At 37.9% G+C, this 15,336-nt stretch overlaps 1 protein-coding gene across 1 annotated transcript; it reads right to left on the bottom strand.

The window, feature by feature from the left end:
• Window positions 1-1,269: 1,269 nt before the first annotated feature.
• On the bottom strand, window positions 1,270-15,150 carry LOC104401126 (nucleolar RNA helicase 2-like; the record flags this gene model as incomplete). The annotated part of the gene is made up of 14 exons (XM_010013351.1): window positions 1,270-1,479; window positions 2,322-2,366; window positions 3,497-3,631; window positions 3,946-4,105; window positions 4,304-4,377; window positions 5,138-5,257; window positions 6,088-6,249; window positions 8,008-8,157; window positions 9,152-9,297; window positions 9,864-10,049; window positions 10,946-11,063; window positions 12,609-12,787; window positions 13,506-13,581; window positions 14,884-15,150. Coding segments are annotated over 14 exons (2,028 nt in total), but the record flags the coding sequence as incomplete, so codon positions are not given.
• Window positions 15,151-15,336: the final 186 nt, after the last annotated feature.

The following is a 15,336-nucleotide window of genomic DNA, read 5'->3' as shown; positions in this document are numbered from 1 at the left end:
ACAGCTTCCCCCGCGCCCGGCGCGCCGAGCATCGGGTCCCCGAGCACCTGGTCCCGGCCGCACCACCACCACCACCTCCTCTCCCGGGGCTCCTGCCGCAACGCTGCTACCAGGTTGCTGCACCCCACGCGTCTATACCGGCGGCAAAACAGTAATCGCCACATATAGTGTCGCATGGAAATGCTTAGGATATGTCTGCTTAGGACAAGGATGAATGGCTTTACACTGAGGGAGGGTAGATTGAAATTGGAAGTTCTTTACTGAGAGTGCTGAGACAGTGGCGCAGATTGCCTGGACAAGTGGTGGCTGGCCCCTGCCTGGCAGTGCTGACGGCCGGTTTGGACGGGGCTTTGAACAAGCTGGTCAGTGTACATGAAAAGCATTGAGACCATTTTCAGACTCGTGAGAAAAATCAACTAACCATTTGGAGTTTTTTCCTTTTTAAGCTACAACCACTTGTTCGCTGGACGGTAAGTGAGAAGCAATGGGCATGCAGCACTGCAGCACTACTTTTGTTAACTCACGTTTCAGTGTAGAATTATACTAGGGACTTGCCATGCTCCTGTTCCTGTTGCACACTGTTTTTAAAGCCTTCAGCACTCAGAAGTCCTCCTCACTGCTGTGTCTCAAGGAGCTTTTCTGGCTGTCGATCATCATCAGAAGACACTGTGATCCCATAGATCTTCATGCTACTCTTTATCCCAGCAAGGGGTTAGAACTAGATGATCTTTAAGGTCCCTTCCAACCTAAATCGGTCTCTGACTCCATAATACTGTAAAAAAATTATACTCTCAACTGTGTTTATTCAAACTATGCTACTCACCTTTACCCAACACATACACACTTTCAAAACCTTCTAACAGAACATGAACTTGTAAAATAATATTTTATTTTTTTTGGAAAATGTACAGGTTTGACCAGCAGTTAAGATCTATATATTATACAGTGAGGCAGACTACAGTTTTGAATGCGACAGCCATACGCTGAAATAGACTTAGGTCTTACAGCTGAAATGGAGATATAAGAAAGAAAGGAAACAGTAAGTTTTATTCTCCTTGTGGGCTTTTTGGGGTGGGTTGGTTGTTTTTTGCGTTTTTTTTTTTTTAATTTTTAAGTGAACAGCATCTTGTTTATGACCAAAGTAGTAGTGAGAAAAAAAAAAAAAGGAACGACAGATTTTTCCAAGTGGTACAAACACACAGGAACAGCCTATTTTACTGTAATATAAAATACTGCAGTCCCATTTTTAGCAGTTCTAGATTGTTGAAATTAACGATCAAATGCTCTGTCAAAACTTCTTTTCTGGCCTCTGCTTCTGAATCTGTTTCTACCAGAACCACCCCGACGCCCGTTTCTGGAGCTTGAGAAGCTTCGGCCATTTCCTCCACCTCCTCCTCCTCCTCCTCGCTGTGATTCTACTAACTCAGGTAATTCAGTCGCCACGCACAAACGCCATTGTTTTGAATCTTCCCATTTTGCCTATTGAAATAAAGTCACACATAGCAAGTTAAAATCCAGTAATGCAATTACAGAGTATTTCACAATTATTGAATTTGCTCAATTGAAAGGGTAAAAATGTGACCTAATATAGGGGATTTAAGTTTCTAACTAAAGTGGTCAATGCTGGTTTCAAAATCTTAAGCTTAAGAGCTACAGCTGTCTGAGTATGCCTGAGATGCTAAAGAACAGAACTGAAACTCACCTTAGAGCTTTACAGAGCAACCTCATCAGTAAACTCCCCACCTTCTATGTATTAAGAATATCACTTCAGTTATTACTGAACACAAACCCACACCCTGCCCTCAATTCCCTCCTAATCCAGAACCAAACATTGCTTTCGGAGTCAATGAATGCTAGGGCACATGGGTTTAGAGATACACTAAGGGAGAAATGAAATACATGAGGAAAAGTTTGGAAGAAGGAATTTTGTCATGGAACACTAACTCTGCCAAGCAAAAAACCTGAATTCACTTTTATGTGGAGAGAATTATAGGTGAAAAGAAGGGCTGGCAGGGAATAGAAAAAAAGAGGATTTTACAGAGTAACAAAATTTGCTGCCTACAAAGATTAATCCAGCAGCAGTAACAAAGGGTGGGTTTGTTCACACTACCACACTTCCCAGTGCAAAAGTTTCAAGCAACAGATTTTTGGGGACAAGGGAATTCTTTAGGAGAGAAACTCTATATGCTTGTTCCATTCTCCAATTCCTTCAAAGCTATCCCTTTTGCCACTAGGAAAGGCAGGATACAAGTTGCTTTATGTTTTCTGACCAGTCAGTTTCATCTACAGTCTGCTGTAACCAGAAAGTTCAGTGAATGTACCTCTATTTCCTTTTGGTCTGCTGCAGGAATATCAAAGCACACACCCTAAAAAGAAAGAATAATTTTAATGGATATAGGTCTAACCTTTTAATTGACTGAAAACAAACCAAATGAAACAAAAAGCAAAAAACCACAAATAAAAACCCACAAACCAGAGCCTACAAGCCTGCGTACTAGAACAGTTTTACATTTCAAAATGGTTTTAAACAGAAACTTAAATCTATTTCAAGATCTTTGAACACTGAGACTGTTGCATCAATATTTCTTAAGACACCTCTACTTCCTTGAACTTTTCCTCAGATAAACACATCTTTCTTTCCTCTGCATAGCCAGTACTTCAAATTCACATTTTCTTGCTTTTTAGCAATAAGGTTATAACCCTTTCCATCCTAAACTGCGGTCTCCCGGCTTCTGCATTGCCCATTTTGTAAATTCTTTCAAATAAGAAGTTTAATTCACTCTTTAAAATGCTATTCTTTGTCCAAATAAGAAATCTGGATATAAAGGATTACAAATCTGATGTAAGAAAAACCATTCTTAGATAGCGTTCCATATACCAAATACAGAACAGTGCTGTGAGTAAAGAGACAGAGTAAACGGATGGTGCAAATCAGCAATAATGCCTAACAACTCTCAAAAACAGGACATATAAATTCCTTGTCCTCTGTGTCACCACAAATAATCCTGGACTATCTGATCACACATTTTCATGTTTCTGAAAATGCATACAAATTCCGAGACAAGAAGAGTGAAGTTAATCACTTTTGTTTAAAATAACCACCTCACAGCGAGCTTTGCTACAATTGTTGCAACACTGTTAAATATGCAACTCAGAAAGTAACTTTCTGATCTTTCAGTTTCAGGTACCAGAATAACAAGGAACATGCACTATCGAAACTGACCTAAGAAATCCTGTTCTGTGTTCTGTCACTAAGGCAGTTAGCACAGTTCATACCTTTTACCTTTTGGGCTATCATATACTGCATTCTACTACGTCTTTAGCACGTCAGTGGAGCAGAGCCTTAAAATCCTGAGATACCCAAGCCCTAATAAAACAAACTGAGGCCCACCCTTCTACCAGTCATGTCCTTACTGACAAAGCGTGGTAATGGGGAAATTGTTGAGAAAAGGCTACAAACAGAAGAGCTCAGTAGCAGACGTACAAAAAACCTTACCATTTTTCCCTTGAGGAAACACATTCTGTTCACCTTCCTATCAACATCGTCACCTAACAGTTCTCGCAGTTTTCGCCAAGCATAGCTCATATTGTTTATTTCTTCCGAGCAGCTTAGTATCATTGTAACAAATCCCTAAAGAGCAAAAAATGGGGCATGCTCCATTAAGTCAGAGAAACATGCTTCAGTACATCTATCAGACACAAGAAACCTGCTAATTTAATTAATAACAATTAACTTAATAATTTAGTATATTAACTTTTCAAGTAGATACTGTTACAGGAGAGCAATAGCCACTATAGTCTTGCTTTTAACTATACTAGTAGTTACTAGTAGCTTAAGTACAGTTCTCATAAATAAAATCACGAAGAGACATAATTCTCTATTTAAAAAGAGGCACATTTTTTGGTTTTTGTATTTAAGACAAATGTTAAGCCATACACCCTTACCGCATCCGAGTTCAGCAAGGAGCGCTGTTCAATGGAAGTAGCACCTGAAATATGAGCTAGTGCTGCAGCCAGAGCATTAACTGGTCCCTTTTCTTCTATTAGAAACCGAGCAGATTCTTTGAAATACTCAATAGCAGTTTGAGGAACAGAATCCAGACACCTGAGTAAAAAAAAAAAAAAAAATAAATACACACACACACACACGTATTTACTAGGCTCTGGAACAGAAGAAAACAGCAGTCCAAGGTTTTAAGAGTGATCAGTTCAAAGAGTTCAGAGACAGCAAAGAGCAACCCAAACAATCCTTCTGAACTAGGAAGGCAGCAAGACATGACAGGGCTTGAGCCATAGAACACACCTGATGGCATCTTTGCTGGAAGCCTTTATTATATCAGTTGCAGTAGGAACACCAACACGCTTGAACGTAATGCCCTGAAATTTAAAAAGCCAAATAGAGATGAAACTTGCAGACCATAAATAATGCAGTTCTAAAGAAATAGTATTTAAATCTATCATTTTTGTTCTTTTCAACATTTAACTCCCACCTTCTGCCAGTGAAAATTAAAAGGTTAAGTTTACAGGGAAATGGGTAACACTTAAAAGTCTTTTGTTCATAGTAGGTCAGTTTAAATGACCCAGTGACCTTAAACTGAAATAGAGACCATTGGGGCAGATTACTGGGGGGAGAGGGAGGAAGTCTACAAATTCTAAATTATTGATTTTAGTCTGATTTATTTGTATTTAAGTACAAGTTACACAGCCTTTCTAAATATAAGTCTGTTTTTTATGCTCCGAGACTAAACCATCTCATCCCAATTGAATACCTAATTGGCAAAAAAACCTGCTCTATGGGAAAGCACACGAAGTGCAGAAATTATAGTAACAATTCTTAGTAAAGCTACACATATGTAAATCACTGATCAAACAATAAGCCAGGGCGAACACTGAAATCCTGCTGGCTTTTTCTCATTGCCACAGGTACATTCTTACTGGCATCTATTGAAAAAGTGGTCAGATTCACTGCTCCACAGCAACTGACTGTGTTACTGAAACCCTGCAAGGTAACTGAACCTCAACCAGCTGCTTTATAAGCTGTATTCTGTAATTGAACTACTGAACAAAACATTAAGATTTTACATGCTATTTACATGCTACATTACATCTGAATGCTCAGAAGGAAACTATAATTTACCGCTTTCTGTTCCACATATCTTAACTGATGTTCTTCCTTTCGCTGATAAAAACAGATACAGATCCCAGTCCGTCCAGCTCGACCTGTGCGTCCAGAGCGATGGATATAGGACTCCACATCCTTCAAAATAAATAGCCTTATGACTTACCTAATTTACTGTAGTTAGATCAATTAATTGCATTCTCATAGCTTAGTAGAAGCTATTACAGGTAAGCCTGAACAATACACAATAACTGCATCAGAGAATGAAATCAAAAAACATTGCTTCACTAAAGTCAATTGAATAAGCTTTTCTACAGCCCTGTAAAAATCAGAATTTGAAAGCCAGAAACATGAGCACGAATCTAACATGGATCACCTAAGTCTTGTTTTGGCATCATCACAGAGAATATGAAAAAAACCCCACCAAACCATTTTGAGTGTGTATGTCTACCTCCATAACAATCCCACTCACCCTCCTGCACATCAACTTGATTATGGTTATTGAGATATTAATAGTGAATTCACTGAAAATTATCCTGTTTCTTTCATACCCTAACTTCAGCCAATGTTCTCACTATTGGGGTCCCCTCCTCCTCTGTGTGAACTGTTCTTGCAGGACAAACAGTCTTTTATCTACTTTATCTACTTCCCACTGCTTCCAGATTTGCAATCACCATACACAGCATTGAAGGGAGAGGCCTTGAACAGCCTCAGAAAAGATATTTTAAGGAGACCATTTTTAAACATACTAGGCACTGATGCACTCTGAAAAAATCCTCTAAGAAACTTCTTCTATATACCAGGACATTTCTCACCCTTGCCCTTAAATGCAACAATAAGCTCTGTGTTGTGAATACCATCACCTGATTGCATATACTACTTGAAAACAAGAGCACAAATTATTACACCAACCTAAGTGTAATACACCCAGTACAAGTGTAAAGACATCCAACATAACCATCTCCTACCTTTGGTGGTGAGCTTTGTACAACCAGGTCAACTTCAGGGATATCTAAGCCACGGGCAGCTACGTTCGTTGCAACCAGAACTTTAAATGTACCATTTCTAAAACCTTTCAGTGTGATCTCTCTTTGCTTCTGAGGAATGTCACCATGCAACGACTGGCAATCCTGAAAAACAGTATTATTACAGGACTGTACTAAAATCCAAGACAGTGCTCCATTTTATGTTTAGTTTTGGGTACAGTATCTGGTATTTGATGGATACTATATGGCAAGATACAGAAGAACTGGATTAATAGTGTCTTAGAATATTTACTCAGTACTTATTCATATACCTCAAAGACCCTTAACAAAGGTAGGAAACCAGAATCACAACATCTGTCTTATCTCCACCTCTAATTACTGTGACCTATGAAAACAACTATGCCCTAACTTGCCATCCACACAATCTCTGCAAAGCTTAGCTGTTTCAAAATAACCATCAACAATTTTCTCAGGCCTTCTTAGTGTAATTTAGACACATTTTCCAAAAGTGTTGAGTCTTAATCCCCCTTAATATGTTAATCTCCCCTACTACCAATTAAAGGATTAAAATACAAGGGGTCGTGAAAAAAAAAATAAACCAACCACCCCCTCCAAAACCCCAAACTCACAAAAACTACAGCTTCCAAGACAATTTCATTTTAATCCAAACATTCTGAAAGTCCTATATCACAGCAGTAACAGGTATGAAGACCAAACATCCAAAAATTGGTTTCTCCTCCACTTGACATTTCAGAGTTTACCTGCAGATGACTACCATGTTTTCCACATTTAAACAGAGAATGATTTGAAAAAATACCAACTCAGTGCTAGGGTCAGCACAGAATTCAAAAATTCTTTTTCAGTTTTGGATTAATGTCAGATGCTAAATGGAATAGCTGTATTATTATTAGTAAGTATTAATAAGCTAAACCAGAAACATCTAAATAATTTCCTTTTCTTACATGCCAAGATCAGAGTTCTGCATTGCCTATGCAAGACTCATAACCTAACACCATCAGTAACAGAATAAGGCTCCACACAGAGGTTTACCTGCTACTGAGGTCATCTAGGAGTATGGGAGAAACATTCCTGAACACATTTGTAGCAGATGAAAAAGCTCCTCCCTTCCCTGGGAACATAATGCTGTACTGTTTTCTAGACATAACTCATCTCCTCAATGAAAACACATACAGAAAAAGTAGTTGCTGTGATACCACCACCAAAACCAAGCATGCAGTGCTTGAGTACCACTACACATCATAAACATTGTACCACCTCACCAGTGAGTTATTTTCCACCAGTGCTAGTATGTGTCATACCACAAATCTCAGGAATACACTAAAGATCCTTCACAAGAGATGGCAGGTTGAATTCTTGCTGTGTATGCATCTTTAAACTCTTCATAACAGCTAATAAACATCTTAATAAAAATACAGATGCAACCTCCATTACATTACAGCTCTAAACCCTAATCTGCCCCCCCAACAACACTAATTTATGTCAGTGTCACAGCTCAATAACTGCTATTCCAGTACCATGACCTGTTATCCTAGTAGTTCTCTAAGTCTACCACTTTTTAATCCAAGAGAGTCTTCTCTACATAAAATTCACAACTGCTTCACTTAATGTCAGTAAGAACTCTTCCTTTGAGAAAAAAAATCCCAGTATCTGTTAGCACAGCCTGGTCCTGAAGACTATAATGCTCTAAAACTTTCAACCAGTTTGCTGAGGTTTTTTAAAAGGTTCTTTTTGGCAGTTTTGAAACTACCTGACCACCTGCAAAAGCCTGCCTTACCCACTCTAGAAACCTCTCTTTAAAGCTTACTCAGCATAGGTCTGGTATCGACGTAGGGTTGATGCATCTCTGGCAGGTTTTACTGCTTAATACAGATGATAAAATACCTGTTTGATCGAAGCATTCAGAGCCAGTTCATTTGCCTCTTTTTTGGTCTCACAAAAGACAATGGTCCTCCCGTAGCTGCCACTGTAGACCTGAATGACATCTCCAATAACAGCAGCTCTCTGAGACCAGTGACACTCTATTGCCAAATGCTACAGAAAAGAATTCCAGTGTTTAGCTTATATAAGAACACAAGATGCTTTTTAAAAACATTTAAAACTTAAAAATTCAGAAATACTAAAGAGTTATACAGTTTCCCAATGGGCAAAAAATGCTAACTCATGTTACTGGAACATGCAAAATCCATAAGGCTCTTATGTCCACCAGAATTAGTCTAACATTAAGCAAAATAATTACAGTAAGAGATTAAAAAACCCCCAAAGATGACAGTCTACAAATCACTTTTTTAAAGCAAGGAAAAGAAAACAGGAAATGTTATTCCATTCCTCTGGAGAACAGTCAGGGTGCAAGATTTTGTCACAGTTCTATCAACTAAAGCTTTATGTCAGATGAAGTGAAACAAATAAATGCAGTGCATTAAAAGCTGTTTTCCAAGCACAAGATGAACATTCTTTTAATCCCACTGATACAATTACTTGTCCTGTTGATCTGTCAAAGTAACTGCTAAGCAGGACTTAAGTGGAAACAATTAGCTTACCAAGTGAAGATAGCTAAATTCAGGCTTCTAGCATTTATGTATGGCATTCCTTGTTATAGTATTTACTGCACAGCAAAAGCCTAGTGAGGTGAGATACCACAGGAAGTTTGAAAAAATCTCCTATATACAGAATAGCAGGATTTGACTGTGAAGTCCCTGACAATTTAAAAGAGTCAGGCTGATGTTAATGTGTTCCTCTGGCTTCCAACTTATATAAATTCAGATACCACTTTTCTCTGAAAACCAACAAAACCGGTAACTGAATCCTCCCAAGATGTCTATATGATTATCAGACGCTTTAAGAAGAGAGACAGATCCTAAACCAAGAAACAGCTTGACTAGCTATAAGGTTCTATAAGCTTAAAAATAATTCTCAAACCAGCTTTCACCATCATTCCAACAATGTACCTTAGGACGGGATTACCATTTGTAGCACAAAGGAAAAGGGAGAAGGCATGAAAAAATTTCATGTTAGATAGATTACTCACTTCTACTGTTGTAGCAGCCTTTTGAGTTCTTTTCCCAATAAGGTCAATCTGTTCATATCTAGACTTCATGTATTTCTTAGCTACATCATACACCCAATGTGGGCAAGTTGCAGAAAACAGTAGTGTCTGGGGATTGTCTTCAGAATCTTAAAACACAGAACAATGTTTCACAAACTTCATGTGTTTCATATTACAGAAGTATACAAGTTTTTTACATGGGTTATTAAAAATACAAGGTTAAATATCAGTGTATATAGAATAACGAAGGCAATTCTGCTTTTTAAATGTACACACTACTAACATCTGGAGAAAACCAAAATACTCTAGAAAGTCTGAATATTTCCAAGGTAAAGACAAAAGTTACTATGACCAAAAATCCAGGCTATTTTCAAGCAGTGAAAAGGTAAAAAGCTTCTAATTCCTTTTAACTGGAAGAAGTTAAAATACAACTTATAGATAGGTGCCAAAGAAAGTTATCTAGATCCCTAGGTGCTGGATTTTAAGCTTTGTGAAGGTCCTATGAATGACTACCACTTTCACAACACTTCCTCATGTACTGTGTTCACATTATGTTTCTTATGATATACTGTCATATACTGTATTTCTTATGACACACAGTATTCGGTCATTTCTTAACAGACACCTTCAGAAAAATATACCTGAATTTATTATTATTAATATTTCCTACTATTTGTTTAACTATTGAGATTACCCTTCTTGTACGCAACGCGTAAAATGTCTTCCACTTGCTCAGCAAATCCCATGTCCAGCATCTGGTCAACTTCATCGAGTACAACATGTTTCACCTTGGTAAGGTCCAGCTTGCCATTCTGAAGATGGTCTTTGATTCGACCAGGTGTCCCAACCAAAATGTCAATGCCACTTCTCATGAGATCAACTGATAAAACAGGAAAGAGCAGAAGAGGAGTTCGCAGTGAACTAGGGAGCACTCTTTACATTCGAAACACATGGTATGTAAGTAATAATGAAACAGCTTCTTGAACCACTCATAAGTACTCTCCTTACAAATGCACGCGAGAAAAAATGATGAACAGCAGGAGAAAATTTGGGGGAGAGAAGAAACAAGAACAAACTGGTGAGGTAGAAGTTGCACTGTTCTATCTGAAGGAAAGATTTCCCATCCCTCTTCCCTCTCCCTGTGATTTAAATAAAGTAGCAAACATGGAAATAATTAGCTCTTCCCAAATTGTCTACCTTAACTGGAAATTTTAAAACACAAAACCCTAAAACTAAACCACCCCACTCTATGTATTTGACTATCCACATTATTGAAATCACCTCCTTGCCTGAAGTTACGCATGGAAAAAAACTAACCCTAATGTCTCAAGATACATTACAATGAAAGAGTTTAATTCTCTTTCCTGCTCTCATCTGCCTTTTTTACAAACCATAACCATCAAGACAGTAAATTATGCTGTCACAATAAAGAATTTCTTCTCCACTTTATCAGTCCTCCAGATATCTTGTCTCACAGCTCTAAGACTAAGTATTTTTTAAAGAAAAAAAGTGCTTAGTAAAAGCCTAAACCCAAATACTGTGTACACACACAGCATAATCTTTTCCACTTTAAAGTACATGAGTAAACAAGGAACACCAAGAATGTAATTGAGAGCTATGATTATTTCTCACCATAAGAAGAGATAGTCTGAGCTACTGAATTCCCCACAAATAATTTCCAGTTCCTGAGTTAAAAAGTGTGTGTTTGAAAGGACTCAACTGCATTTCTCAAATATGTCAGTCAATCAACATTTCAGTTATTAAAGTGTCACTTACTTTGTCCATTGTATGGAGTTCCTCCATAAAAACAAGCTACTGTTAGCTTTTTTGTGATGTCCTTGAAATCTTTGGCAACCTGGTTTGCCAACTCTCTTGTTGGGCAAAGAACTAGTACCTAGACAAAAAGCAAACAGATGTTCTCTTAGCATGGCTTCTGCAAGAAACCATGAGATTGTTAATCATCAGTTTAGGTCTGACCATTTACATCATTTAATAAAAAAAAAAAAAAAAAAAAAAAGAGTATCTGGTTTAAATAGTTACTTAAGTAAAGATGAGAGAAACACAGTGCCTAAGTCCCTCGTAACATCATTAATCTCCTTCACATACTCATTTAGGACAGACTGACTTCTTTTAAAATTAGACAGGTACTTAAATCTTATTCAACTTTAGTTCCTAAACAGATCAGCTACAAGTGTGCTTCATTTTGCTTGTACTCAAAAGCATATGCTGTTTGAGTACAGACTGAAGGATCTGCGTTATAAGTTTTTTTTACACATGTTCAGTAATGCTTCACAGTCCTGCAAAAAGGTGTAAGAAAGAGCCATAAATTGTCTCAGCTTCTCTATGATTCAGGGAAACATATGTTCAGTCTGCCAAGCTGGTGTTCAGCATGGTTCTGGAGCCTGTGCTGATATCCCTATAGAAATAACCAAAGAACCATCCTCTCTTCCAATATACAGGCTTCACCACAGATGTTTCAACTAATTTAGTTTAACATGTGATTGCAGTACTGCTCTCAAACCCAGCTTCAGTGGCTCGACAAATGGAATCTTAAAATCCTTATCCTGTTACTTCTTTCAACATTGAAACCCGTGACAAGAAAAGAAAGCAGAAATGTACTATGGTCAAGTGAGGCCTGAAAACTGTTTTATTTAAGACTTGCAACTCCCTCAAAGAAAGCTTTCCCTTCTCCCTGAGATTGTGCCAAATCCAGTCACCATTCTCAGCCAGAGAGCCAGTGTGACCGGCAGATGCAAACAGAACAACGAGTACTAGCTTTGGAATGAGTTTGGTTTGGTTATGAGATGTGTGACAAGATGAAATAAACCTTCAAAACATTTCCACTATTGAGAATACAGTAAGCTTTGGCCTATCTAGTTTTGGAAGGCATCATAAGAATTTGGTGAAAAAAAAACCCACACATGGTATTCCCTAGCAGAATGCAGACAGCTGTATTCTCTGGACCAGAAGCTTCAGTATCTGGTGGTGGTCCTAGTGAAAACTAAGTCCTATTTTTACAACCTCCTACTATCTACATGTTTAAACAAACTACGTAGACAGCTTTCATCAACCAGGAAAAGTCACTAATCCATTACTAGTCTCGGAGAAAAACAAGCATCCAGTAATCACTGCACCTGAACAGGTAAGGTGATTGAACAAAATTAAATAGGGACATGTTGAAAACTTGTAGGTTCAGTCTCCTTGTAAGCAGAAAAAGGAACTGACAAGTGGATAGAGCTATGGTACTCTTTACTCTTGAACAGATGGTAAGAGGCAACGCAAGATGCAGGAAAAACCGCAACGAACACAGCTTTCAAATAATCTTTAATGTAGGCTGCCCTATACCTTCACAAACTTTAAGAACTTTTCCAGTGGGTTAAAAATCTGAATCACTTGGACATAAGACAAGGCAAAACTAGCATTCTAACTAAGCAGTTACCTTTGGTGAACGGCCTCTTCTTCTTTCCTGTGAGTCTCCCTGAAGCTTTTCAATTAAGGGAATAGCAAAAGAGAAGGTTTTCCCTGTTCCAGTTCGTGCTTGAGCAATTACGTCTTTGCCAGAATATACTGGGTTGAAGGTCTTCACTTGCACAGGGAACAGGTAGGTCACTCCTCGAGCTGTGACAATTTCAACAGACTTCCTTAATACAATCATTTTACAAGTGTTCTGTCATGCTCCTCAGAGAAAGTTACCCCAAGCAGAACTTCCATCAACTTTAAAGTAAGTCAGAACTATATCATCACCTCCACTGACCTACTGAATCACAGAGGTCATCTCTAAAGAGTGCCCCAGGACTGTCCATTTTATTCTCCCACTTCGTATCACTAGGCATAATGCTAGCTGGGACAGATGAAGTTACGAGCCTTTAATAAAAGCCTTTAAGTACTGTGGCTTTATTTATGTAATACTCCCCACCTATCTATAAAAATCTCTTTCACATAAACATGTGAAAAGCTCTTCTGTTCATATTAACTCATCCACAAACTTAATTCATATTGTCATCCACAAACTACTGTCAAAGATTCTAAATATAATGATTTTCCTTTACTCGCATTGAAATAACTTTGAATTGAAAAATTTTTGCAGAGAATAATTTTTTTTTTTGAGCTTATATAATTCAAAATTCCACTGTAAAGGCTGAATCGGGCAATACCACAAACAGAAAAGTCTGTTTAAAACATATACAGAGTAGGCACTCAATATGCCTTCTGTAGAGCTTCTGTGCTTGCATACACACAAGCAAAGAGTATCTCAAAATTCACTGATTATGCTGAGCATAAAAACACATGACAAGACAATTTACTTCCTGTAGTGACATCATTCCAAGAAATTTACCTTGAAGAAGCTGCACAGTCCCTTTGGAAATAGAAAAATTGGAGAAAGCACCCTCTTTCTGTTCTTCAGTCAGCTCCTGTTAGATAAAAAAATAAATCGGATAACATTCCATGTGAATATCATATGACCATTACAAAATCCAAGGTAATGGCATAGGCACTGGTGTTATACCAAGGGTCAAATTTTCAGTGACACAGCTGCAGCTAAAGAGCTTTCTGTTTTACTCACTATCATATTTCAAAGTTAGACAAAAGTGATCTGTAATTTAAGAGTGTTTCGTACCTAATGGCATATCCCAAAATGCAAAACACCCACATTAAAACTCTGAAAACTCTTAAATTAAATTTTAAAATTCTATTTTAAATAATTACCAATGGCCTAACAGTATAGGCAAGAATCAGGCTTGCTATCCAGCCTATTTCCTACTTCCCAGTTAAACATGACAGTGATTTACAGATAAAGAAATTGATCCCCAAAGGATAACACTACAAGGCAAAGTAAACACACCTACTATTACCTGGTAATGGATCACTTCCATATAAATTGTAACAGCACAGTGATTAAAATGCTATAAGCATGAGAAAAGAATGCTAACCCTGGAGGCCACAGATGCCTTGAGAAGCATCAGTTGGAACAAGACAAATGCAAAAGGCCGCAGAACAAACAGGTATAAAGAATTTTCTAGAACAAATCCTAGGTACAACAAGATGTCTCCTTTCAGGGGGAAAAAAAAAAAAAGTGCACCATGTCAAGCAGTTTTAAAGGAAGCAAAACAAAATAGAAATAGTCGGACAAAATAAAAACATTCTTACAGAAAGGCTTAAAAAGACTTATAAAACTGTTACAGCACCGTATTTTATTGCATTAAAGATCATCTTATCGCATTAACACCTGCTATTTAATAAGATGATACATAGAACTATATTAATACATAACTTTTCTTTTTCCATTAGCTAAAACCAAATAATTCTTATTTCACTAGAAAAGCAGTCACAATACTAAAAAGAAGTCAATTAAACTATATTTGTGGCAATTACTATCATATCTAATGATGCTGAATCATATTAAAGCACCATCTCACTGCAACTTGTCCATGTGTCAACAGCTACTACAAGTATCAGACTGTTGGTCACAAGTATCAGACTGATGAAACCATGGTGTGCTGATCCAGAACTTCAGGACTTTCATCATTTAAAATTTTTGCAAACAATCACAGAAGGGACAGTTCAAGTATCTTTAAAACCTGAAAATTTACAGGAGTGTTTCCACTGATCGGGAGAAAAAAGAGAAAAATAACCTGTTCTAAGTTTAAACTTGTTGCAACACAGGAGTAGAAAGCTAAATATATCACCATAACTAAATCAAGCATCAGTTTTACCTGCTCTGGTTCACTGTCACCATCACCACTTGATGTTTCACTTGAATTACTGTGCCGTTTTTTGTGACTGGATTTATTGTTTAAGGAAGATAATTTCGCATTCTCTGGGCTTTCGTCTCTTGTATGACCGTTTTGTTTAACTCCACTCCTTGATTTCTTGAGTTTCGGGGGATCAATGTCATCCTCCGACTGCTCACTTTCATCCATCTGAGTCTTTCTCCTCCGAGATTTGTCATGGCGTTTAGATTTCTTCTCTTTTTTCTCCTTCTGGCAAGGCACAGAGCAACCCAGCAGTAAATAAAAACAGACGCACATGATCCAAGTAGCACGAAACAGAGATGACGTTGCAACAGAGTTAAAACTAAAAGTCTACGCTCAAGTTATGGACGGGGCGGGGCTCGTATAAAGCAACAGATCCCTCCCTGCCGCGGCGCAGGTGCCGCCAGGAGGCAT

This window comes from Nestor notabilis, unplaced genomic scaffold, assembly GCF_000696875.1.
Source record: "Nestor notabilis isolate BGI_N333 unplaced genomic scaffold, ASM69687v1 scaffold10764, whole genome shotgun sequence".
NCBI lineage: Eukaryota > Metazoa > Chordata > Aves > Psittaciformes > Psittacidae > Nestor > Nestor notabilis.
Note: the sequence above shows the minus strand (reverse complement) of the source record. Positions and strands in the feature narration are given on the sequence as shown.